This window comes from Chionomys nivalis, chromosome 13 (genome assembly GCF_950005125.1).
Source record: "Chionomys nivalis chromosome 13, mChiNiv1.1, whole genome shotgun sequence".
In the NCBI taxonomy this organism is placed as follows: domain Eukaryota; kingdom Metazoa; phylum Chordata; class Mammalia; order Rodentia; family Cricetidae; genus Chionomys; species Chionomys nivalis.
Genome location: NC_080098.1, coordinates 41,202,284 through 41,229,035, shown reverse-complemented (window position 1 = coordinate 41,229,035; position 26,752 = coordinate 41,202,284). Strand labels below are relative to the sequence as shown.

Genomic DNA, 26,752 nt, shown 5'->3' with positions numbered 1-26,752 from the left:
TGATGCGCAGATACATACGCAGGTAAATACATTCACATACATAAAATAAAGTTTTTTTTTTTTTTAAAAAAAAAGCTCCACATGAATACATTATTTCTCTGATTTTGTGTGATGGTGTATACCTTTCTCATATGTGCAGAAACATTTGGATTTCCATTTCTAGAGAATTTTTATGATTTTGCCCCTTTTTGTTTGCACTTACATATAACATATTATATATGTATATATAAATATATGTATAAATGTGTATACACAGTATGCACACATATACATAAGTGGTTATTTGAAAGAAAATGGCCTCCAAAGATAGTGACACTTTTAGAAGGTGTGGCCTTGTTGGAGTGTGTGTGATATTGTAAGAGGAAGTGTGTCACTGTAGAGGCAGGCTTTGAGGTTTCATATATGGTCAAGCCACTCATAGTGAGACAGTACATTTCCTGTAGCCTTTGGATTAAGATTTAGGACTCTCAGATCCAGCACCGTATCTGCCTGCATCCTGCCATGTCCTACCATGATGATAATGGACTCAATCTCTGAAACTATGAGCTGCCGCCTCAATTAAATGTTTTCCATTATAAGAGTTGCCGTGGTCATGGTGTCTCTTCACATCAATAGAGACCCTAATTAAGACAACATAGGGGTTTTTATATCTGTAGCAGACTAAATATTCATGTTGCCAAAAAAAAAAGATGTATCATGTACAGAACAAAATGCAGCTATGGGCCTTATGTGTCCTGCCCCTATCTGAGCCCTCTTATATAGAGGATGACCGTGGATCTACTTGTTTTGAATAGCTTTATCCCCCTTTGTTTTCTGTTTGTGTAATATAACAGCAGACACTACTTATCAAAAACATTTAAGATTAAAATAAGGATCTTTCTTCCTTTTGCTTCTGACAATATGGTCTCCACTTCCATTCTCCATGTGTGTCTGTGTGAGTGAGCAAACACAGGGTCTAACATTAGAAAACAAAAGGGAAGGATTGAGGAAAGCCTTCCTTCTGTCTCTTCTTTGCATGCCCTTTCTTCATCCATAAAGAGGTTACATTTTATGTCATCAAATACAAATCTCCATCCTTTCTTCTCATGTGTAGTATTTATTGTATTCTCTTTGACTTCTGATTACATTTTCTTAATTAGTGTAAGATCTTTATTTAATTTTTTGCTTATTTTATGTGTGTGGAAGTATGTTTTTCAAGGGTAGGAATTCTTCCTAAAGCAGAAAACACTTGATAGCTGCATCAAATGACATACCTGGTATCTATCAGTCAGCTGCAATCATTACTGTATTTACATCTCCTTTCTGGTCTGTCAATTTTGTCTCATGTATTTTGATGTTCTGTTTGAATGTAATTGGCCCCCATAATTCTGTAGGGAATGCCACTTGTTAGAGTGGGTATGGCATTATTGGAGGAAGTACACCACTACGGGGGTGGGCTTTGAGTTTTCCTACACTTGGGATACCACCCAGTGTCTCAGTTGACTTCCTTTTGCCTACAAGATATAGGACACTCAGCTGGTGCTCCAGCACCATGCCTGCCTGCACACCAGCATGCGAGCTCTGTCACGATGATAATGAACTCATCTTCTGAAACCGTAAAGAGCCATGCCAATTAAAAGTTTTCTTTATAAGTGTTGCCATGGTCATGGTATCTCTTCACAGCAATAAAAACCATAACGAAGCTGGGCGGTGGTGGCGCACTCCTTTAATCCCAGCACTTGGGAGGCAGAGGCAGATGGATCTCTGGGAGTTCGAGGCCAGCCTGGTCTAAAAGACCTAGTTCCGGGATGGGCACCAAAGCTACAGAGAAACCTTGTCTCAAAAAACAAAACAAAACAAAACAAAACCAAAAAAAAAAAAAAACCAACAAAAAAAAATCACAACGAAGATATATATGTAATGGTATTATAGCCTCTCAGTGAATTAATCTTTTTATTGTTAAGATATTCATCTTGGCTAATATAATTTCTTTGAAGTCCAGCTTTCTGACAATACTATGGTCACTGCAGCTTACTTTGATTAGTACTAGCATGGTGTATCTTTCCCCACCACTTAGCTCATTCATTTCCCTCTATTTGAAGTGAATTTCTTGTAGACAGTCTCCAGTTTTGTGGGTTATCTTTATTAGGTTTGGTCTTTTGTGCCGGGGTTGAAGCCACAATCTTATACCCACTAAGCATACACTCTGCCATTGAGATACAAGTCTAGCCTAGAGTTGGTGCTTTTAATTTACTCTTTTGTTTTTTTAGACAGCATCAAAAAATATGTTTCAATGTGATATTTTATATTTCTGTCTATTCTAATATTATTTGTTAAAAGATTATGTTCATTCAATGTAATCATTGATACATTTAAATTTTGATCTACCATTTTGTTATTTATTTTATTTTTGTTTTATCCCTTTATTCCTCTGTATTTTAGTTTGTTTAAATTTTGTTTTATTGTTTTAGATAAGGTCTTATTATGTAACCCAAGATAGTCTAAAACTCTAGATCCTTTTCCTTCTAATTCCTGAGTTCTGGGATTATAGATGTGTGTCACTATACCTGACAAAAATTTTGCTAGTATTCTGTTTGAAAGTCTTGGTGGTTCTTTAGGGGTTGGGTATGCTGTTTGTACTGCTGGATCTTTCTCTGGAGATGTGTTACAGAAAATAATCCCATAGATGTCAGTTCCTCACAGGTGGTGCCTCATGTGTTGGTTACACCCGAAGAGCCTCGAAGTTTTCTGATGAACATGTTTTTACCATATATTGCTGTGACACTTGCTATGAGCTCCCCAAGCATGCGGTTCATGGGGGTCTTGGGCCACCGAGACACCCATAAAACAGGGTTTTTTTTAATATGGCATCTTGTGGCTGTTCCAGTATGATGCAGAATTCTAGCACTATAGGGTTTTCTAGATGTTTCCTTTCAGTGAGGCATCCACCACCTTTTGTCTAAACATGTCCTCATTTCCTGCTCTTTTGTGTATGGTGTACATGTGTGAGGTGTGTCTGTGTGTGCTAGCGTGGAGGCCAGAGGAAGATACTGACGGTTTCCCTCTGCCGTTCTGTGCCAATCGCCTTGAGATAGAGTATCTCACCAAACTGAAAGTTGGCCATTTACACTTGTCTGCCTGGCCAACAAGCTCTTGGGATCCACGTGAATCTTCTCTGAATGCTGGGATTACAGGAACAAGCAATCATGTCTAGCTTTTTGCATGAGTGCTTGGGTTTTGAGCACAGGCATTTATGCTTACATAGTAAATCCTCTTACCTTCTGAAGCATCTCCTTAGCCCCCTCCTGTGCTTTAAAATAGCCACTGCTGAAAGCACAGTGCTGATTTTCTGAGCCTGCCTTAAGCCATGGCTGCTGCCATCTGTTGCCTTTGCTCCCTCTTGCTGCGAATGGGAGCTCCCCAAACCACCCAATTGTTCTTGAATGGACCCTGGTCTTTCCCTACAGTTTTGTGAGGTTTCCCATTTCTCTTTGCTTTTAAAGCTAGAGCTATTCAGGGACCATTTCCCTCTTATGATAGTGTTATCTAGTTTTCTCTGGTTTATTTCATGGGTATTCTAGCAGACCATGCTTGCATATCATCTGACAATTTCTTTTCTCCACATAAACTCAGTTTCAAATGATGTAGATTTTTCTTACACGTCTATAATTCATCAAGCATTTTCAGAAGAAAGATTTGTTGAGAAAATAAGAATTTTTACATATCTTCTCTTCTAAAAATGTTTGTTTGCAATAAACAGAAGTCTTGAGACTAAGATATTGATCTTGGGCCCCAGATCCCAGGCATTTAACAACCGTTTGTTGTGACAGTTAACAACCATTTGTTGTGACAGTTCCTGACAGTGTTTCCACTATTGGGAATGCCTCATATCACAAATGTTTCTGTCACAAGCAAGACAAATTCCCTAAAAATATTTGGATAGGGTAAAATATGCTTCCAATTGTGACTGTACTCTACCTTCCAGTGCCACATCTTCACAAGCACCTTTTGCCTGTGTTGCTAGAAGTTGAGCTCCGCTTCTTCCCAAAGCCATTGCCTCCAGCCCCAACCCTCCCTACTCAGCACCTCCTTTCACCATTTGGATACTGCTTAAATCTTAACTTTGCTGTGACATCTACCTCTTCAGAGTTAAGGGTCTCTCACTTCTGAAGGTTGTAACTTACTTTTGCTCCAGTAACACTGACAGAACTGTGATTCCTTTCTTGTTTGTCTCTTTCCTGTTTGGTTATGACCTCCATGAAGGTGAGGCCTTTACCATGCTCATCTTTCTATTTCTAGAACTCATTGTAAAATTGAAGACCAAGACAATGAAGACAGGAAAGCAAAGCACCTCCATGCTTACATAAACTCCAAGATCATTTAAGCTGTCTGTAGACACAGCAGATAGCTTTCCAGTTGGTGCCTTTTATCTAAAGCTCTAAACAAAACAGATTATTGAAAGGAGATGCCCTACAATTTCAGCACACTGACAAAGTATTTGCAATGCAGGTGTGCCAATCCTAGCTTAGTGAAGGAGAATTCTTCACACGGTTGCTGTCATAAGCCCTGCTCCTACCTGTACAGGTTTGTCTTAGTTTCTTTTTTGTTGAGGTGGTAAAATACTCATACAAAAGCAACTTTAGGGAGAAGGATTTGCTTTAGTTTACAATTCAACGCATAGCTCATCATGCTAGATAAGGTAGCAAGAGCTTAAAATCACACTACATCCGTAATCAAGAGCAGAAGGAAAATGAATTCATGCATGCTAGTGCTCAGCTCTCTTTCTCCACTCCTATACAATCCAGGATCCCTGTCTAGGGGATGGTGTCAACCCATAATTCCAATGAATGGAATGAAGACATACCCCAATCCTGGACATGACCAGAGGCCCATCTTCCAGGTGATTCTAGATTTTGTCAAGTTGGCAATTAATACTGTCACAAGGTTGTATGAATAAATCTAAAGAAATAGTTCCAGTTGGATAAAAGCATCTCCATTGTTTAAAGATTTTTTGAATTCTAAACTCTTACAAGTATTAAACATGGTGAAAAGTTAATACATAGTAAGAGAGAGATTAGTTCATCTATAATATGTGTCATATCGTAATTTTTCTCTTAAAAGTTCCTATTATTGCCGGATGGTGGTGCCACACGCCTTTAATCCCAGCACTCGGGAGGTAGAGGAAGGCAGATTCTTGTGAGTTCAAGGCCAGCATGGTCTACAAGAGGTAGATCTAAGACTGGCTCCAAAAACTACAGGAAAACCCTGTCTCAAAAAAAAAAGTTCCTATTAATATTAAATATTGTGTCTTAGAGATACATTGGATAATTAAGAGAAAAAATTTTTGATCTGTAGGCATTGAGTGCTTCTATATCATTCTGTTTTCAGTTGGAGTATTTAAAAGCTGCATACCAAAGATTCTACTGCTGTGGCCACACTCTCTCAGGCTCCCCAAACAGAAATGGCCTAGATGTTCTGCTATAAATAATCTCTGCCATCTCCTTTCAAGGTTTTGTGTTGTGATCAAATGCTCAGCTCGGTAGTGGTGCTCCCCCACATACTTCCTGGAGCCCTATTTCAGTGTGACACTGACGACCTCAGAGCTTCCCTCCAGGGCTGTTCTTGAGGCTTTTGAAGGTATTACAGACATTTTCATTCTGAAACAATTGCTAAAATAATATAAAAATATAACAATATAAAATAATATAAAAATAGGACAAAGATATTCACACATTCTTTATATAGATTTTTCTAAATATACACACCTGTAGTAATTATAATGATCAAACACAAAACCAACATGAGAACAATGCTGTTGTCTAATCTAAATACATAACTTAAATGTCACTGATGACTGCTCCCTGGTCTTGGTCTAATTCACTGTACTTGGCTCTTAGGCCTCTTTAGTCTGGGCAGGTTGCTTTGTCTCTGCCTTTATGACCTTGACAAATTTGAATGCTACTGGCCAATTCTTTTTAAGTGGCTTTTAGTTTGGGTTTGTCTTAACATTTCCGCATGACTAAACTCGGGTTATGCAATTATTTTGGCAAAAATACAATACCGGAAGCTCAGTTAGTTTAAGGTCCCAAACCTATTTTGTTCCAGAATAGAGATCATGGGACATCTAAAAATAAGGAGCCCTTGCGTGTGCAACTGAGTTCAGCTTAGTCTGCAGTATTATTTTTTATAGTTCAATTATAGTTTGTCTCTTTCTTCTCTCTTCTTTTTGATTTTATTCTTTCCCAAGGAGACTAAGAGAACTGGCTCAGAAGTGTTGTGTTAAGGTATCTAATGCTGACAACCCGAGACAGAAAGATGACAGTTGTCAGGCCACAGTCTAGAAAGGGAACAGTGCGGCATGGCTGAAAATGTGACCTTCAGTAGGAAACAGACATGGTTAAAAGTCTATCACTGAAGAGGTCATGGATCATGATACGTTATGTAACTTCTCTTAGCCCCGTTTTCCTCATCTGCAAACGCAGAGTTGCTTTTGGATTCACTGAGGACAAAGTATGTAGTTTTGAGCTGGTATTTGATATTTATCAGGATGTGTGCATGTAACAAACTCACACCCAAACACCAGCCTCTAAGGATGGCCTGAACAGTTGTCCCAGACTAATGGGCTGAGTTTCTGGGTAAAACACGATTATCCCGGCTATGGGAAGAGCTGTTCCTTGTCTCCATTGTGTGCAGCATGTCCTGTGTGGTGTTTCTGGGTCTAGAATAAGCCTTAATAGTGCTCTTGCTCATTGTGGAAGCACAGTCTTTCTGTTAGATATGTTTTATCACAAAGTGACTGTTCTGCCTTTTCTTATTAGAATGTGCCCATCCAAAGCCACTGCTCACTTCTCCTGGTCACTCTGTGGTATCCAGGTGAAGAAAAACATCTTTCCTGTCCTCAGCTGATATAGGGTCTCATAATAATAAACTGACCAAAGATGGAGTCACAAGAGAAAATAAATAGATATGTGTTATCATGTGCTTTCCTCATGCACAGGGTGAGTGCTCAGAGATGAGTACGCTGAAGGGCTGGCTAGAACTTGAACTTATGTATCTTCTTAGACTACGAATACAGAGATCTGGGATTTTGTTTTGGGAAAACAAGTTATGGGAAGGTGACCAGGAGAGACACAGTAAGCAGGGGTCCTTGCTCTGCTTTGTCTTGAACCAGTCTCAGATACTATGGTGGGAGAAGATTGAAACTAGAATGGCTGCAGAGACAGACGGATGTTTTACCTGTGATGGAGCATAGGGAGCTCCACAGTGTGCTGTCCTAGGGACCAGTTCCTTAGCTCAGACTGATGACAGCAGACACCGTGCCAAACTGCTCATCTTCCAAGAGGAGAAGGAAGATGGATCTTTTTTTCTTTTTTAAAGCATAAATACCCTTGAGTTTTAAGTGTCAGTGACAAATAAGACAGAAACATGAGTTTCTGGGTGGGCGATACTTGCCAAGGTAGGGGGATCATGAATCAGAGGTGAGCCAGGGTTGCTTAGTGAGACCCAATCTCTGAAAAACAAAACTAACAAACAAAAAATAAGAACCCCCAAGTAAAAAAGAACAAAAACAAAAAAAAACTAAGAAAGTATTTTGAAAAAAGAACATTCTAATCTATAATTTCAGAATCTTAGAATGTAGATGAAGTTGAGATTAGTCTCATTTAATGCCCTAACTTTGCAGATAGAAATGGGGCTTAAATTGAAGAAGTGACTCATTACAAAATTAGATGAAGATGGGTTAGGATTTGGATGAGGTCAAATCATCTATCAGTCAGCATCACACAAAGGCCTTTTTAAGTCTTCTGGATTTGCTACAGAGAATGGCGTTCAAACATTAGAGTTAATGAAGGCCAGGAAATCATTGCTTTAAATTCAGGGTTTGCCTCTGCCCTGGTTTTTCTCTGTAGGGGAGAGGAGAGTGTGTTGTCTTGTGTATGGTTTATAGACATGGTCCTGTGACCTATACTGATGGACACCTTGTCTGATGGTGATGTGTCCCTGGAAGCAGGAGTAACAGCTCACTGTTGCCAGATGTTCAGTCTGAGGGTGTTTTGTCAGAGACAGCTCCCCAGGGAAAGCCAGGATGTAGACTAATCCCACAGAGAAGAATTTCAAGATGGTCAGTATTAAGAAAAAAAAATGGATTTTGTTGTTGTTTTATTTAAGAAAAGGACAGATATGCACACCCAAAGTAGATCCAGCTGTCTGTGGAGAGAGTGGTGCCAAATGTCCTAAAAAATGCCCTAAACAGTATATGTGGCCTTTGAAGTTACATTGTTCAAAGTATAGAATGGCTATTTGGATTGAGAAGACTAAGTAAAAACATCTTGAGATACTTATTCTTAACTAATGATTTTTCTTTTTTAATTTTTAAATAAAAATGTTTATTTTTTATTTTTACATCCCAATGTTTACCTCCTTCCTTTCCTCTCAGAGCTGGGGGTGGGGAGGGACTTCTCCTTCACTGTTTCTCTTCAGACACAGGCAGGCCTCCTTAATTATTTCTCCTTAACAAGGTAAATTATAAAGTAGTTAGTGAGGTGTCCCTCTACAGGTTTATAGAAAGGAGTGCTAATAATATAAAAACGTAAGTCAGGAAGGTCTAAGAAATTCTTAGGGTCCATACGTTACATGAAGTCAATATACATGTTTTGACTGACAATATGGCTCATAATTTCTTTGTGTGTGTGTGAGAGAGAGAGGGGGGGGGAGAGAGAGAGAGAGAGAGAGAGAGAGAGAGAGAGAGAGAGAGAGAGAGAGAGAAAGAGAGAGAAAGAGAGAGACAGAGAGAGAGAGAAACAGACAGAGACAGAGTTTCCTCAATAGGTCTTGACTGTTAGTCAGACAGTCACACCAGAGCCACCTGGTCTCTCTCCTGCGTCCTGTTCCTCTCATTTTTCCTATATTTCACCTCAAGGGCAGTGGTGTGTCAGGAGAACACCGTTCAGTGGCCACTCAATGGCTGCTGAGCTGTCCCCATCATCTAGCTGCCAAGGACAGTTTCTCATTCTATGGGAAATCACCTCTGTTGCCTCCCACCCCCACCCTATTCATCTGAACTGAGGGCCTCCTTCCTCATACTCTCTGAGGAATTCTCCCTTCTATAGATGGATTTTTCTTTGGGCTGCCAGCCCCCCAAATTGGGGGGATATTGTAGACTATTCCTTTACACTCTGTGAAGATGTTTAGTAAACCAAATAAACCACACCACTCTTTACCCTTCCTGCTCTAGTCTCTCGTTTCTAAACTGTTTACCCAGTCTTCCCAGCACTTTCTTTTTCCTAAGTACATTTTACTTTAACCTTTTTCTGGTGTGTGTGTGTAAAAGTAGGGGTGTCCCACTGTGTGTGTGGAGATCTCTGCTTCCACTGTTGGTTCCTGGGACTGAACAGAGATTGTCAGGCTCCCATGTTGAGTGCTTATGTTAATGACCCTAGTCCGAGTCTCCCAGACTGGCCTGACTATTGCCTTTTCTTCTAGCTTCTCTAGGTCTCTTCCACTCTCTTGCATTCTCCTAAGAGGAAGGAGCAGGCCAAGTGAAATTTGTTCAGTGTGGAGCTTGTGGTGTTGGCAGAGAACAAGAGAGGGGCATGACCAAATTAGCTTTGCAGCAAGGATCTCAGTGGGTGTGGGAGGCAGGTGAAGCTGCAAAAGCACACTTTGGCAGTTACAGTCCCCAGTAGCAGATCTAGGCTCTTCCCAGGGATTCTGCCCTCCACTTTGTCTGTAGTGGGTGCCCAGGGAGGGAGCCCCCTTCCCTCTGTGATGCGAAGCTTTATCCCATGACAAAACGTGCCTTAAATATTTTAGCATTTCTGCAAACAAAACCTTCCAATCCAAGTGTTTACACAAAAGTTTTGCTAGATTTGCAAAACAAAATGAGGAAGACAGTCAGTGCAAAGAGTATGTAAAATCTAGTTGAGCTTGTAAAATCTCGCTTGGCATTCATGGCGGGGTCCATGAGCATCCCATAAACCCATGTCTTTTCCTCTGTGGCCTGTGAACTATAGTAGTAGGCAATTGAGGGCCAGGAGTAGGGTTTGTTTTGTAAGGCAATGGAGTCTTATTTATTTCAGAAGATGGCTTATGGATTTTTATTTACTTAAAATTATGCTTTATATCACCCCCATTAGTCCTTGGTAATTGCCAAATTGCTCTGTGTTTTTCAAAGTCTGACTACTTTAGATGCTTCATAGAAGACTCTGCTTTGAGGTTCATTTTATTGTTGGGTTAGACAGGGTTTTCTTCTCCCTAAAAGGGGGAATAGTGTTCAGTTGCAATTATACATCATATTTTCTCTATCCATTTCCATGTTGGTGGACATTTAGCCTTGTTCCACATCTTGACTGTTACGAATGGTGATGTAATGCCAGCATCTCTTTGAAATCCTGCTCTTAATTATCTCAGATAAATATTTATATGTGGGAATAATCAATCATACAGTAATTCAAGTTTTCATATTTAGAGGAATTATCATGCTACCTTCTAAAATAGATAGAAGACTCTACATTTTCTCCAATAATACATGATTCTAATTTCTTCATGTCCTAGCCAATACTTGTCATCAGATTTTTTTGACAATGGTCATCTTAGCAAGTATGAGGTGTTATCTCAGAATGGTTCCTGTCCTTGATATTAAAACAGTGGGTCACAACTGCTTTGGCAATCTAAGACCCTTAGAAAACACAGATATTTAGAGTATAATTCACAACAATAGTAAAATTACAGTTCTGAAGTAGCAATGAAATTAATGTTGTGGTCAGGGGTCATCACAACAAGAGGAAATGTATTAAAGGGCCTCAGCACTGAGAATGCGGAGAACCACTGTGTTAAAGGAAGGAAATTATGGTATTTTAGTTGTCAAAGACCACTATCCATGCTGTAGTCCTCCTTAAAGGTTAAAATTAACTTGAGTGTTTTTAGGTTAAAGAAAAAGTGTTGGATAGGCAAGTCCCTGCTTAGCGATGCTAACTAAGGTCAATGTTAAACTTATTGTCATGGACCTCACAAGCCTTCTGATTCCTGCCCATCAGGGAGCTAGACTTAAAGCAGTGACCCAACCCTAAGCCCATGAAAGCTCAACTTCAGCATGGACAAAGAAGCTGTGCGAAGGAGCAGTTGGCTCAATTGGGTGTGGGTGAGGGCATGACATCAGACAAGGAGACAGAGGACCAGATCTCCTACTTTTTGCATCCTCCCTGAGTCCTGATGACTAATGAACACCCAGATTTGAAGAGTGGAGTATTGTAGCATGGGTATGGCAGGTGGTTTGGGATACCACAGTTTCTATGACAGCCCCCACAGCTGGGTGCCAATTACCTCCCTGATGATTTAGTCTTTGAGAGACGGGCTCGTTGCTGAAAACAGAGTGACATCTCAAGCTCAATTCCCCTCCAGTTTATGAAGTTTCAGCCCTCGGCATGATCCTGAGCTCAAGCAGCGAAGGCTGTTCTCCAGCCCCGACCCTGCTGGCCTCAGGATGCTCTGGGACTCAGTGCTTATTTCTCCAGTCTGTCTCCAGTGCCTGCAGAATGCTGAGGAATAACTCTTTCTTCCCAGCCCTGGCAGGGTGCAACCCAAGGTTTTCCCACCCCAAGGACTCCTTTCCTTGTCTGGCTCATCTCTCTATTCTGAACCTTAGCTCCTGTTCTCAGTCTTAGACTTGCCATTGTTAGTTTCTGTCATTTCTCGATCCTCTCCCTTCTGAGTCTCGTTTTCATAGAGGGAGCCACTTCTGTTTCCAGGTGCATTTGCTGCCCCCCTGCATTGCTGTTCCCTCCTGCCTGTCACTGTCTGTAGGGACCTGAGTGCCTATTTCAAGCATTGCTATCCCATCTCTGAGAGGCCCAGCTCTTATCACTGACATGTATCTTTTACATTTATTTGCTATGTTTGTTTGAGAATCTTTGACATTGAAAATGGGACTGATTTAAAACTATTGAATAAAGAGTAGTACAGATGATTCTGGCAGCACCTGTTTCAGCAGTGTGCTGCTGATGGATGTTTAGGAAACTGTTTCTTGATCCTCCTGCTGCCCACCTCTCCACACCAAACCCTGTGGCACTCAAATACACTTATAGTATCTCTTTTATGTATGGTGGCCTTTCTGGATCAAAGAGGCCCAAGGCTTTATGACTTTTGCCCAATAATAACATGGCGGGAGGCTAGGGTTGCGGAAGTCAAGCCAAGTCCTCACTCCTATCACAGTGACAACTTTGAGTGTGATGTCTGTCCAAGAAAGAATGGAGTGAAGATGACCCATTCAAGTTAGCTTGTCATCCAGGCCACTCCAAGTAAGATTCTCGTATCACATCCCTGGCCCAGTTCCATTCTATCCTTCAAGGAAAGATTTTGTAAGGTAACCAAAGGGTGGATCTGCACTTCCTTCCCTGGATCTCACTTTCCATCTCTGACAGGTAAGGCGAGGGATGAGTCAACACACAGCACTATGACCCTGTCCCTTCTGGTGCATTGACCACCTCTGTCCCTGTCTGTTTCAGAAGGTCAGAGTTAAAAGGGTCATTGCAGACCATCTCCCTTTTTGATTATGAGAAGATAGGGTGGGCCTGCTACTTCCTAAGCCTCACATCACAGCATTATTCCCGGAATCATAATGACCCCCACACTTCACACTTTAAAAGGCTCTGTACGTATTGGCAGACACTGAAAAGATCTTTTATATGACAGTCAAGATGAAAATAGGAGCTGTTTCTTTAATTTTTACCATACAATTTAAAAGAAACTCTTTAATATTCTATTCAACTGTTTCTTCCCCCTTTTATCTTTCTTGCTGGTTCTGAAAAGTAAGTGCAGCCATAAATATGCAGAATGTGGAAAACTGACTTTTCCTATATCTAATAAAAACCTCGGGGAGTAATTGAAATAACTTGGTGTGGGCAGTCAGGTTACACGCTGCATAATATCAAAAGAAAATGCACAGCAAGGAAAAGCAACAGAAAATTAGAAGAGGAGCTGGAGAATAAAACCAGGACTTTAGATAACAGGTGACTATAGGAAACTAAAAATACCCTTTTAGAATTATGTTCTTAGAAGATCTGATGAGAAGCGTTATTCAAAGAAGCAATAATGTTAGACAAGGTGAACATTTGTATAATTCTGACGAATGCAAATGGAAGAAAGAGAAATCTCTCCAGCTCCTGTTCACTGGACTGACAGAAGCAGAGGCATTGCACTGAATTCACATGCATTTCTTTCTGATGACTCCCTCCTCTTACCTCCCTTTGCCTTTTGCTGTGGACAACCTGGATTTTAAAGGAATGTATGTTGATAAGACAGCAGAACGCACAAGGAGAACTGGCTAATCTTTGTTGCCAGGGGCACTCTGGAGTTACTCACTCTGGTTTTCATGGTTTTTAGAAAAGATCATCAGATTTGGGGTGGGAAAGTAAAGTGATGTTGACATATCTGGGTCTTGAGAAAGAGAAATGTTGACTCTGAAGTCACACACACACACACACACACACACACACACACGACAATTGTACTGTGCATGTCTGGAGAGTCTGACTGCTTATCACTGTAAGAACCAAAGTTTACCTGTGAGCCCCACTTGCCCAAGGATAACAAGGTAGCTTCCTGGATTGCTGGGAGCTATAGTGATTAGAAATAACAAGACACATGATTTCACTCCTAAACAAGTTTGTTTGAACCAACTATACCGGATGTGCGTGATCACATGTAGACAGGAGGTACATAGGCAGGGAATATATCAGGATGTATGCTTGCCCTTGATTGGACCTGATGAAAAATGCAGTAAATTATGGGTTTTGTATTTTTAAACTTCTGTAAAATGTGACTCATGGTCATTCTCTGGGAACCCAGGGGTGGGCCTGGCCAGAGTCCATCTTCCTGGCCAGTATTTAATTACAGTTTGCTTCAAATTTGGATAAGAATTGTATAACTGAGCCGGGCGGTGGTGCACGCCTTTAATCCCAGCACTCGGGAGGCAGAGGCAGGAGGATCTCTGTGAGTTTGAGGCCAGCCTGGTCTACAAGAGCTAGTGCCAGGACAGCAGGACAGGCTCCAAAGCTACAGAGAAACCCTGTCTCGAAAACCTAAAAAAAAAAAAGAAAAAAAAAAAGAAAAGAATTGTATAACTGGTTTCTCTCTTGTAGATTTTGGGATTAACAATCACCCTGCCTTAACTGCATACCTTTATCCCATTATTCTTTCTAGACTTGATTTCTTTCTAGGTTTTTTTGTTTTGTTTTGTTTTTTGTTTTATTTAAAAATTAGAACTTTTCAGAAAACTAGAGTTGGAAGGAAGAAAACAATAATTATTCAAAATTTCTCAAACAGCAATCTTAGGGCATGTTCTACCAATCTTTCTTCTTAGAGACAGTGTTTTCCCATTTATTTTTAAAATGTGGTAAAAATTGAACTATAATATCCAATTTCACGGTACAATTTTCTTTTGTCTATATTTTATCTTTTCAGTTTAAAAACCAAACTATTAGACATAATTTCCTAAAGATGCAAAATATACCATAGAAATGAGCTTCTGCTTTTTCCCAGACTGTATAGGAGGCGAGTCTCTGTAGCACTGAGGGTTCTTTGAGTCTCTCACGAAAGCAGAGGAGAACAGGGCATATATCTGTGGGGCGTCACGGGCAGCTTCCACGGGCATTGTCCACTCCTGACTCGTTGTGTTTGTGTGTAGAGCAAGGACGACCTTTCTCTACAGATCTTTGCAGATCAAAGGATAGTAGAGGAATGGCCTTCGTTGGTGTCTGGTGGCATTAGACAAGGTGGGCAGAAGTTTTAGGCATGTAACTTGCTATCTCTGTGACCTGGGACAAAGCTCTTGACCTGTCCACATCTCCTTTTTCTGAGCTGTAGCAGTGTAGATAGCTTCATGCCTTCCCCTTCTGAGAAGAATGTTTTCACATGTTGGGTAATTAAGTTGAGTGCTGTAGTCAATGAGCACATTGTAAGTTTTCTTCCCCATCTCTACCATAACATTCCCAGAGTGATGGCAATCAATGCTATCTTAGTTCTGAGGAAATATAATAATACTTGCCGACAGTGTTTATTGTGGAACAGATTTACTGAATACACACACACACACACACACACACACACACACACACACTGAAATATGTTTTTCAGCATTTGGTGGGAGCTCAGTAAATGCCAGCTACTATTAACCAGTTAAAACATCTTTGTTATTCTTAGAAAAGTAGTATATTCATTTCATGTAGAATACTTATTTTAGGAAATACATTATTTGTAGGTAACATAGTTAGTTACCATTATGCTTATTGGACACATTCTCCACATCTTTCTCCAATGAGAGGTGGTAACTCATGGCATTAGCTGGGCTGAGGCATATTAAGCAAGGATATTATGGACATTGTGAAGTGGTACGCCACCTCTTAGTCCATGTGGAGAGTAGAGAGTAAAGCTTAAAACAGCACTCTGAGGAAATGTGGGAGAATGCTTGACTGGGCAGAGCAGAGCTTTTGCAGTGACCTTGATTTGCCCTTGCTTAACTAAGGCTCATTTAGCTCACACTTCTTGAGCTGTGAATCCCTGCATTTGGCGAAGAATTACTAGAACTATTTTCACTGTTGGGTGACTGATCTGACCTTCATATTCCCTTGTCTTCAACCTGTTCTCCTCTTGTGTTTGCAAATGGCTGGAAGACCAGAAAACTGCTCAGAGAGGGCAGTGTTGGCAGAAGGGAGGCTTCACTGTGTTCTGGCTGTCTAATGCTAAGTTTTGTGATACGCCCCAAATAAAGGCAATTCTTAGAGGTGCTTTGTGAAGGTATGAGTGACAGGCTACGCACCATTTCTCGAGATACTCTGGTAGTCCCTGTGATTGCAATGGTTTCTTTTCCTCAAACGATGGTAAATGGACTTTTCTTCAATTCTGAAACAAATACATAAGCATATATTTAATATTAAGATACTCGACGGCATTCAGAGGAGCATGCTTCTGTGGTGATTCTAGAAGAGCAATAAAAATGGACTCAGCAAATTCAGCATCACTGACACAGTGAATGTATTGTTTACACTGTGAATGTATTGACACAAGGCACACCTGTATGGGAAGGGTTGATGACATCAAATTTTTGCTTTTATACAGAGCCTGGCAAGGCCACACCTTTCTAGTCTTTCTACTAAGAGTTGCTGCAATTTCTTCAGCAGTCATTGGTCTTTACCAATCTGTTATTTAAAAATGGAGCAATTTTCTTTCTTGGCTGTTGCAAGGCCGTGGAAGCAGCCTTTGCCTGGAGGTCTGCTCTTTTCTATACATGTGTGTGTTGCAGAGCTTGTGGAAGCCCTCCTGTCCACATGAAATGATGACTCTATTCCCTGCTTCCCTTGTGCCCACACTGTCTGTCACTAGCACCTCGATGATACAATAGAGCTAGAAGTGTACAGCAGCAATTTCTAGTAATCTTTGTCAATGAACACCTGGAAGGTAACTCATACTCTTTTTTTCTTTATTCCCTACCTCCATTCTGCTGCTCAGAATAGGAATATTACAGTCTTGGACTGTGGAGTCAAAGATCCATCTTGAAAAGGTAGAGGGGTGAGCTGGGGGAGCCTGTGTCCCCAGGAAGCCTGGGTGGAGCTGAGCTTCAATACCAGTCCTAGACTGCATGTCTCTGAGCTTTTCTGTGTGAGGAAAGTAAACTCATGATTTATTTTCAAGCCATATGTTAAGTCTCTCTAACTGGAAGCTAAATCTAATATTAATGGACACATGGCTTGGAGACAAATTTGACACCAGTATTGGGTTGTAATTATAGACATTTCAAGCAATTTTCTTGGCTCCCTTTTGTACTATCTTTGACTTTCTATTTTATTTTGCCAAGATTTTAATTTAATTTGAACATAATTTAATGTTATGTTGCCTGTATTTTTATAGACTTTCTAAAATTCTTTTTGAAATAAGACTATATATAAACTAATGAATGATAATTTAACTGATAAATATTCCATTACTCTTAAAAATGCATCTTCATTTTCATAAATTCATATTTAACAGCCTTATATACAATCACCCTTTATTTTCAATTATTATGGAAATTATACTCATTGTATTACAGTCCTTGACAACTGCCTCAGATCCTTCAGAAATGTAAGTATGAATCATGTTTGGGCTTTCAGTATCATTGGAAGTATCACTTGGGAAGACCTACAAACAATACTTCTTGAACTATTCAAAGAAAGAGAGGAAGGAAGGAAGGAAGGAAGGAAGGAAGGAAGGAAGGAAGGAAGGAAGGAAAAAAAAGAAAAAACAGTACGAGTAGTCCCAAACTCTTATGAAGTCAGTTTTACACTAACACACACACACACACACACACACACACACACACACAAAACAACAGATAAAGACACTGCCTCATCTCCCATCAAAAATCAAAACAAAACAAAAAACAAAGAACAACAGTAACAAAAATCAATCACTACCACCACCACCACCAGCAACAACAAAAAACTCAAAACAACAACAACAACAGAAAGCCCTCTCCAAATTACAGGTCAATATCTCCGATGAACACTTACCAAACAATGCTCAAGAGAAACTTGCAAATCAAATACAAAAATATATCAGATATAATGTTTATCATGATCAAGCCAGTTTTATCCTGGAGTTGCAGGGATGGTTCAACATACTAAAATCATTAAATGTAATAAACCTCAAAGTGGACTGAAAGACAAAAATCATATGATCATCTCAACAGCTCTAGAAAAAGCCTTTAACATGCCGGGTGGTGGTGGCACATGCCTTTAATCTCAGCACTCGGGAGGCAGAGGCAGGCAGATCTCTGTGGGTTCGCGGCCAGGCTAGTCTATAAGAGTTAGTTCCAGGACAGGCTCCAAAAGCTATAGAGAAATCCTGTCTCAAAAACCAATAAATAAACAAAAAAATGTTTAGATTAATATCAGACAGAGGTCTAATCTCCAAAATATACAAAGAACTCAAGAAATTGGTCACCAAAAAAAACGCATAATCCAATAAAAAAAAAATGGAGTACAGACCTAAACAGAGAACTCTCGACAGAGAAATCTAAAATGGCTGAAAGACACTTAAGGAATGTTCACAACATCCTTAGTCATCAGAGAAATGCAAATCAAAACAACTCTGAGATTCCATCTTATACCTGTAAGAATGGCCAAGATCAAAAACACTGATGACAACTTATGCAGGAGAGGCTGTGGGGAGAAAAGAACACTTCCGCATTCCTGGTGGGAATGCAAGCTGGTACAACACCTTTGGATGTCAGTGTGGCGATCTCTCAGAAAATTAGGAAACAACTTTCCTCAAGACCCAGTAATACCACTTTTGGGTATATATCCAAAGGATGCCCAATCGTGCCACAAGGACATGTGCTCAACTATGTTCATAGCAGCATTGTTTGTCATAGCCAGAACCTGGAAACAACCTAAATGCCCCTTGACAGAAGAATGGATAAGGAAAATGTGGTACATTTACACAGTGGAGTACTACACAGCAAAAAAACAAAAAAACGACATCTTGAATTTTGTAGGAAAATTGATGGAGCTAGAAAACATTATTTTGAGTGAGGTAACCTAGACCTAGGAAGACAATTATCACATGTACTCACTCATAGGTATTTTTTAAATATAAAGCAAAGAAAACCAGCCTGTAAACCACAATCCCAGAGAACTTAGACAACAATGAGGACACTAAGAGAGACTTACATAGATCTAATCTACATGGGAAGTAGAAAAGGACACGATCTCCTGAGTAAATTGGGAACATGGAGATCTTGGGAGAGAGTTGAAGTGGGGAGGAGAGAGCTCAAGAAAAAGGAAAACGAAAAAGAAAAACCTTTGACAAAATCCAATATGCCTTCATGATAAGAATCCTAGAGAGAGTAGAACTGGAGGGAAATATTCCTCAACATAGCAAAAAATATATGTGATAAGCCTATAGCCAATATCATCATTAATGGCTAAACACTCAAGCAATCTCACTGAAATCAGAAAACATACAAAGCTATCCACTATGCTGGACATTTTCAATATTGTCTTCAAAGCACTAGCTGGAGCAAAAGAACAAGTGAAGAAAATTCAAGGAATGCAAATGGGAGAAGTCACACTGTCCCTCTCTTCAGATGACATGATATTATTCCTAAGAGATCACAAAAATTTTACCAGAAAGGTTCTACAAAATGTACCCAATTTTCTTAACCTAGCAAGGCACAGAATTCACCTACACAAATCAACAGTTTTTCTATACTAACAACAAATGTACAGAGAATGAGATCATGGATATGGTTTAATCACAATACCCTCATATATCTAGGAATGAACCTAATGAGGAAGGCAAAAGACCTCTCTAATGATGACTTTAATTATCTGATGAAAAAGATGGAGAAAGACACTAGAAAATAGAAAGACATCCTACGCTCAGGGATTGGTAGAATTAATATTGTGGAAATTACCATTCTACCAAAGTTCATTTATAGATTCAATGCAATGTCAATAAAAATCCCAATTTCATTCTTCATAGAAAGAGAAAAAAAACTATACTAAAATTTCTATGGAACCACAAAAGACCACGGATAGCGAAAACCATCCTGAGCCAAAGGAATGATGCTACAGGGTTTCCAATTCCATATCTCAAGATACATTACAGTGCCTTTATTAAAAACAAAACAAAACAAGAAACAATATGGTACTGGCACCAAAGCAGACATATAGACAATGAGGCAAAATAAAAGACCTAAACAAGAGTATGCATAACTGCAGGTTCTTAATATGGAGAAAAGACGGCATCTTCAGAAAACTGTGATGGGAAAGATGGACATCCACATGACAAGAATGAAATAAGACCCATATCTATCACCTTGTACAAAAATTAACACCAAATAGATCAAAATCTTAAATGAGAAAACCAAAACTTTGAAGCTGCTAAATGATAAATATAGGCAGGCAAGGTGGTGGTGGCTCACGCCCTTAATCCCAGAACACGGGAGGTAGAGGCACGTGGATCTTTGTGAGTTAGAGGCCAACCTGGTTTACAGAGTGAGTTCCAGGACCAGCTCCAAATCTACACAGAGAAACCCTGTCTCAACACACACACACACACACACACACACACACACACACCCCTCCAAAGAAACCATAGGCAGTACCCTTCAGGAGACAGGCATAGGAAAAGACTTTCTGAATAAGACCTCATTAACTCAGAAATTGAGGCCAAGAATTGACAAATGAATTCTCTTAAAACTAAAAAGCTTCAGGACAACCAAGGCCACAATCAATTGAGTGAAAAAGAAACCCAAAGAATCAGATACAAGCTATGGGCTGTGCATTGGACAGAGGATTAATAATAAGAATATACCTGGAATTGGAGTAAACAAACAAACAAATAAAACAACCCAAACCAGAATGACCTATTAAAAAAAAACGGGCTTGGAATCTGAACACAGAGTTTTGAAAAGAAGACATAAAAACGTCTAAGAAATATCTTTGAATTTTTCATTGTTCTTAGCAATTAGGGAAATGCAAATCAAAACAACCTTGAGAGGTCATCTTCCATCAGTCAAAAGGACAAAGACCAACCAAGCAACAGACAGTAAGTGCTAGAGAAGGTGTGGGGGAAGTGGTGGACGGCAGACTGGTCCACCCACTCAGGAAAGTAATGTGAAGAGCTTTCAAAAACTTAAAAATAAATCCACTATATAACCCAGTTAAACAACCCCTCAGTATATTCCTAGGGGACTTGATATCTCATTCCACACATACTTGCCCAGCTATGTTTGTTGCTGCTGTATTCACGAAAACGTGGAAGTAGAAACAACTAAAATGTCCTTCAGTTGATGAATGGTTAATGAGAATGTGGTACATCAACACCATGAAATATTATTTATTTGTAAAGAAAACTGAAAAGTTCAGGTAAATGGATGAAACTATAAAAAAAAAAATCACATTTGAGCAAGGTGACCAAGGCCCAGAAAGACAAACATTGCTTATTCTCTTCCATCCGAGGGAGTATACATCCTGAAGTGACTTCAGACACCCGAAAAGTATAAGGGGACCATGTGATATGGAGTGATATGGAGGGAAATGGCAAGGTTCCGCTGATTTGAAAGAGGAATTAGGGGAAATGGGGGCAGTGCTTTAGTTGGGGGAGGGGAGGGAGATGAATACAGAAGGAAGGTAAAATAACAGTAAGGATACCTAAAAAAGTCATATTACTGTCTACCTAGAATTAGATATAATACATATAAATCTGTTTATACCTGCAATATAGTGTGTGTGTGTGTGTTAAATGAAATAATCCATCAGGGCTGACAATTCTCCCCCTAACCCAAACACTAGGCAGAAGATCTCTTTTGAGTCATATGTCAAGGTTGTCCAAGAGACTCCCAAAATATTGTAGGGTATTACTGTAGCCTTTGGTTACATCCCAGAGGTCAAAGGTAAGTCTTTATTGATGAAGACACATATTTTTCAGACATGGGACCCAGATGACCTGAGTCAGAACTAACTTTAAAGTCTCCTCCATGAATATCAGCTTTTGTGGTACCAGATGTTGCCCTATAATCTTCCAAGTGAGAGAATCAACCAATACTCCTACCCAAATATGATGTATATGAGCCACAACAATGACCAGCATGACATGATAATTTTAAGGGGAAAATAGTGGCATACATAACTTGGTGATAACCACAGCTCTCTAAAGTCTTTAAAAGTCTGCTTAACATGAGAGAAATTGTACCTAGTAGAGAAACACAAGGTAGTGAAATCATAGATCTTGGAAGATAACCTATAATCACCACTTTCCTAAAACAGCATAATTCCTAACTATGTTTTAAGTAGTTATTCTTATACCACATATAGGTTTTCACCCTTCATCAAAGAAACTTCTCTTTTCAGCAGATAGAGACTTACATAAAGCCACAACTGATCAAAATTAAGAGAATAATTCACATGGTATTTGGTTCCTAGTGATGCATCTGTAGCATAATTTCTGCACCTAGTGCTCAGGAAACACTGTAGAAGAGGGGCAGACAAAACTGCAAGAGCCAGAAAAATAGGAAGTTTAGGAGACTGTGTCTCCTAGAAATGTCAGAGAGGCTACACTCGCAAAGTCTCATCAGCATGGCAGCCTAAACAGGACCCGACCAACAGTGACACCAATGGACATGCTAACATGGCTGGAGGAAATCTCATGGGACCTCAACCTAGACAAAGAGCTATAGGCAACTGGGTAATGCTGAGCTGAAGATAAATAATCTTCCCCAAGAAAGAACATCTCAAATGCTTATCCAATACCAAGTAGTCAGCCATGAGATCATATGCATGCAGGTAGTCTTACACAGATTGAACAAGTTGTATTTATGGACTTAGGTATATATGTAATAATAATTGAAGAAAAAGAGACCATAAATTTGAAAGAGAGCAAGGTGGGGTACCTGGGAGGGGTTGGCAGAAGGAAATGGAAGGGGGGGGAATTTTGTAATTATAATTTTAAAAAATATTATAAAAATACAGTCTATAAAAAGAGCTCAGTGTTGAAAACAGGGGGAGCCCATTTGAACTTGTGTCATACATGAAGCTCTCTTGGATCTTTTTCCCCAGCATAACCGTTTTGTGTAGCTTACTAAGTATCCAAGGTCATTGTATGGAGACAAAAACTGGCCAGCTAAGCTCTACCTGAATTCCTAACCCTCTAAATTTTGAGATATTAAAAAAAAACACTTGTTTTAAGCCGCTAAGTCTAGAGCAGTTTGTTATGTGATAGATACTTAGAACAGATGATAATAAGGTCCTAGATTATGATAACTTTCCTTAGACGATTGAAGGAATTTACTCACAAGTTTCTGGCCTACTAGCATAGAGTTGAAACCATTGTGCTTTGGTATTTTAGAAACTTGGAATGTCACTTTGTCCTGTTTTGAAGTCTTTGGATATCAAGTTTGGTGAAGATTTCTTTATGTTTACAGTGTCAGACATAAAAAAGACCTTTCAACCTAGAGATTCATGTTTGCACTCTAAGATATATTCTTGAATTACTTCAAAGATGATATTCCCATCTTCTTTTGTCCCTCCCTAGAATTATCATTTAGATAATGGCTCATCTGAATTGTTCTACTAATTGCCCTAGTTTTTTCTGCCCTATTTTTATCTCTTTGCTTTTTTTTTTTCATTTTCTTAGGGACAATATTCTTAACTTCATCTTTCATCCCTACTATAAAATAATGTTACTGGCATACTTTAGAAGTAGTTGGGTCACTGAATAGTTCTTTGATTTTATATGTTCTCCTTTTAGTATTGTAGCATCTTATCTTTCTGAAGATGCTAATTGTCATTATTAATTATAGTTATTTTTCTAAGTATGCTAGTAAAGTTCTTTTTCTGAAACAAACAAAAGATGCAGTGGATCTCAGGGAGAGGGGAGGCAGGGGGATAGCTGGGAGGAACGGAGGGAGGGAAAACTGGTCAGAAGGTATTGTATGAGAGAAGAATCTATTGCTAATTAAAAAAGGGTTTCTGGCGTTAGAACTATGGCTTTGTATATCAGAGCACTGCTTGCTTTTCTAGAGTACCTGGGTTCAGTTTTTAATATGCACATGGTACTGTAAAATTTTTTTAATTCCAGTTCTAGGGGATCTGATGCCCTTTTCTGGCCTCCTTAGGCACTGCCGTTACACAGCGCACAGACATATATGCAGGCAAAACACCCACACACGATATAAAAATTTTAAAATGTTAAAATATAAAAATAAAAGAAGGCTTTCTTTTTTACTCTTCCTCCCCTCTCCTCTTTCCTTCCGCATCTGAAGTTTTGTCAGATGTCTGATGATCTTGGGTTGTTTAGTTATATCGGAACATTGGAGCCTCCTGCATACTGGTCAACTGGGAATGGCTGCCAAAAGTGCTGACTCTGTCTGGTTTTTGGTTGTAGGATGAACTGGCTTGGTCTGAGGAACTATCTGTATTAGGTTGGCCAGTGCATATATCTGTGAGGTATTGTCTTAAGTTAACTGATGTAGGAAGACTCAGCCACCTCAGCCACTGTGGGTGGCACTATTCTCTAGACAGAAGGTCTCAAACTGTTTGAGAGAAGAGAAAACAAACAAGGCCCGCCCTGCAGGCATTAGTTTCTCTCTGCTCTTGACTGTAAGTGTGATGTGACAAGCCTCTCTGAGTTCTTGTCACCCAGTTTTTCCCACAGTGGGGGACAGTAACCTGGAACTGTCAGCAAACCCTTTCTCCCCTAAGTGCCTTGTTGCTGGAGTCCTTGATCACAGCACCAGAGATGAAACAAGAATGCTGGCTCTTAGTGGCTTTGGGTCTGTCCTCTAGGCCTGCTCGCCTTGCTTGGGAAGGTTTGTCTGGCCTGTAGACATGAGATTATAGGCTAGATTGCAGACATCAGGGTGGAGTGGAAAAGGATTCTCCCGGTCCAGAGACCTTTGACCATAGCCTCTCTGAAGGACAAAGCTTCGGTCTTCTCCGGACTAGCACAGTTGACCACCTGTGTAGAGTTAAGGGATTAGAAAAGCTGCATTTTTTTTTAAAATTTATTTATTTATTTTGTATATAGTGTTCTGTCTGCATGTATTCCTGCAGGCCAGAAGAGGGCACCAGATTTTATTACAGATGGTTGTGAGCCACCATGTGGTTGCTGGGAATTGAACTCAGGACCTCTGGAAGAACAATCAGTGCTCTTATTAGCCGGGCGGTGGTGGCGCACGCCTTTAATCCCAGCACTTGGGAGGCAGAGGCAGGCGGATCTCTGTGAGTTCAAGACCAGCCTGGTCTACAAGAGCTAGTTCCAGGACAGGCTCCAAAACCACAGAGAAACCCTGTCTCGAAAAACCAAAAAAAAAAAAAAAAAAAAAAAAAAAAAAAAAAGGCTGCATTTACGGTCACCTGAAGACCAATATTGCTCCTTTTAGGTTTCACCTCCCTTTTTACAGGCACCCTGTATAGATAATCGTCCAGTTCTGAGGAGTTTTGCAGTGCAAACCGAGGTTGCTGGCTGACATTCCCTCTCACCAGCTTGGGACGCAAGGCTTCCGAGTCAGCTCCCTATTTGTTGCATTCCTTTCTGGCTGCCAAGTCTTTGGCTGTTAATTCTCCCCCCTCTCTTTGTCCTTGTGGATGAATTCATTTACTGTTCGTGGTGTAAAGCTTCTCCGGGAGAGAAGAAGTGCTTGTTTTCGAGCTGCTCGCTCAGCCAGAAGCCTGAAATGAACACTGTGTGGTTAATGCCCTCTGCTTGGACTCCTTTATTATATTTTGTGGAAACATATGCGAAGTGGACATTAGATGTGAGTTCAATGCTAAAATAATTTCACGGTCAATAAAGAGTGCTTATTTTCTTCAGGAAAGTAATTGTTACCAACATTTAGTCATAAATATATTTTTAATAATTCTAAAAATGAAATTTATGTACCGAAATATTGTTTTGTTCATGGCATGTCAGCTCATGGAGAGTAAATAATGTGGCTATAAGTCTCAGAGATACAGTCATCTGAACTGTTCATTATAAGAATATAGATATTTTTGCCAATCACTGATAGATTCATTAACATTTTTTTTTGTCTAAAAGCAGCATCCATAATTTTAGGACTAAAGTCTTACATTAAGTGCTGGGAGTATTTTAAATAACTAGTGGTACCATCTTCTTCCATAGCCATTCTAGTAAATGAATTCCCTCATAAATTTTAGGAATTGAATTCCCCAAGAATCTTGGCAGTATAGGATATGTGTGGAAGTAATATTCTAAGATGCTGACAAGTTAAGATTGCTGAGGGGGAGTTTTCCTTACGCAGGGAGAGTTGAACTTGCATTAGTGAGACAATTGAAGAATACTAGGCCACTAACCATGATGAGGCTAGAGTACAATGACTCTTCTGGGTATACCAACCACAGTCCAGGGCAGTTCCAATGCCCAGGAGAAGTTGACCAATACAAAACAAACTCTATAGCATTTTTGTGGACTTTCTGCTTCACTTTGATTTGTTTTGGAATTTTTTTTGTCTTTTTGGGCTTTTGCCTATTAATTTTGATTTTCAGTTTTGTGGAGGTTTTTGTTTTTATTGCAGTTTCTTTCTTTCTCGATTTTTTTCTTATTTTTAAGGCAGAGCAGGATAGACAGAATACATATAAAGTTGGGGAAGTAAGGAGGTGGGAAGAATATAATCAAAATATATAGCATATGAAACATTTTAATGAAAAAATCAAGCAAAACAAACTAAAGTCAAGAATGAGCTCAAGAATAATGTAGATAGGATAGATTTATATATGAAAAATTATCTTCTGTTGACTTGAGTATTACTACTTAGAGCAGGGCAAGAACTTTCATCAGAGGACATCATGATGAACCAGATTGTTGAGTTTCCAACAATAGTCATTTGTTGGATCTTTGTAAACATTTTTATGCATCGCATTTTATTTCTGAGAAATTCACATATGAGCACTGCATCTACATCACTCCTGCCTCTTCCCCATTCCAACTCCTCCCGTGGCCCAGTCTCAAAGTGCTCAGTGATGGACATATGTACATACAAGCAATGCCAAATGGACTCAGTGTGTTACATATACATGTGTGTATATGCATATATATTTATATATAGTATTACATTATGTATTATGTATTTTACATTGTTATTTTTACATTAAAATAATAATTAAAGAGATCATGAACTTGAGAAGGAGAGGCAGGGTTTCATAGAATAGTTTTTTAAAGAAAAACTTTAAAGAAAAAGGTAGATTTTGTATTTGAACATTGTAATGCCCTGAAAGCTTTC

General features: G+C 39.5%; 1 protein-coding gene across 1 annotated transcript in view; it reads right to left on the bottom strand.

Annotated features, from left to right (window-relative positions):
* The window catches only part of Aoah (acyloxyacyl hydrolase), a 180,208-nt gene that overhangs the window by 34,297 nt on the left and 119,159 nt on the right, over window positions 1-26,752 (bottom strand). Inside the window, exon 13 of the mRNA XM_057787663.1 lies at window positions 15,791-15,873. Coding sequence (XP_057643646.1) covers window positions 15,791-15,873 — 83 coding nt within the window. The remainder of the gene's footprint in view (window positions 1-15,790; window positions 15,874-26,752) is intronic.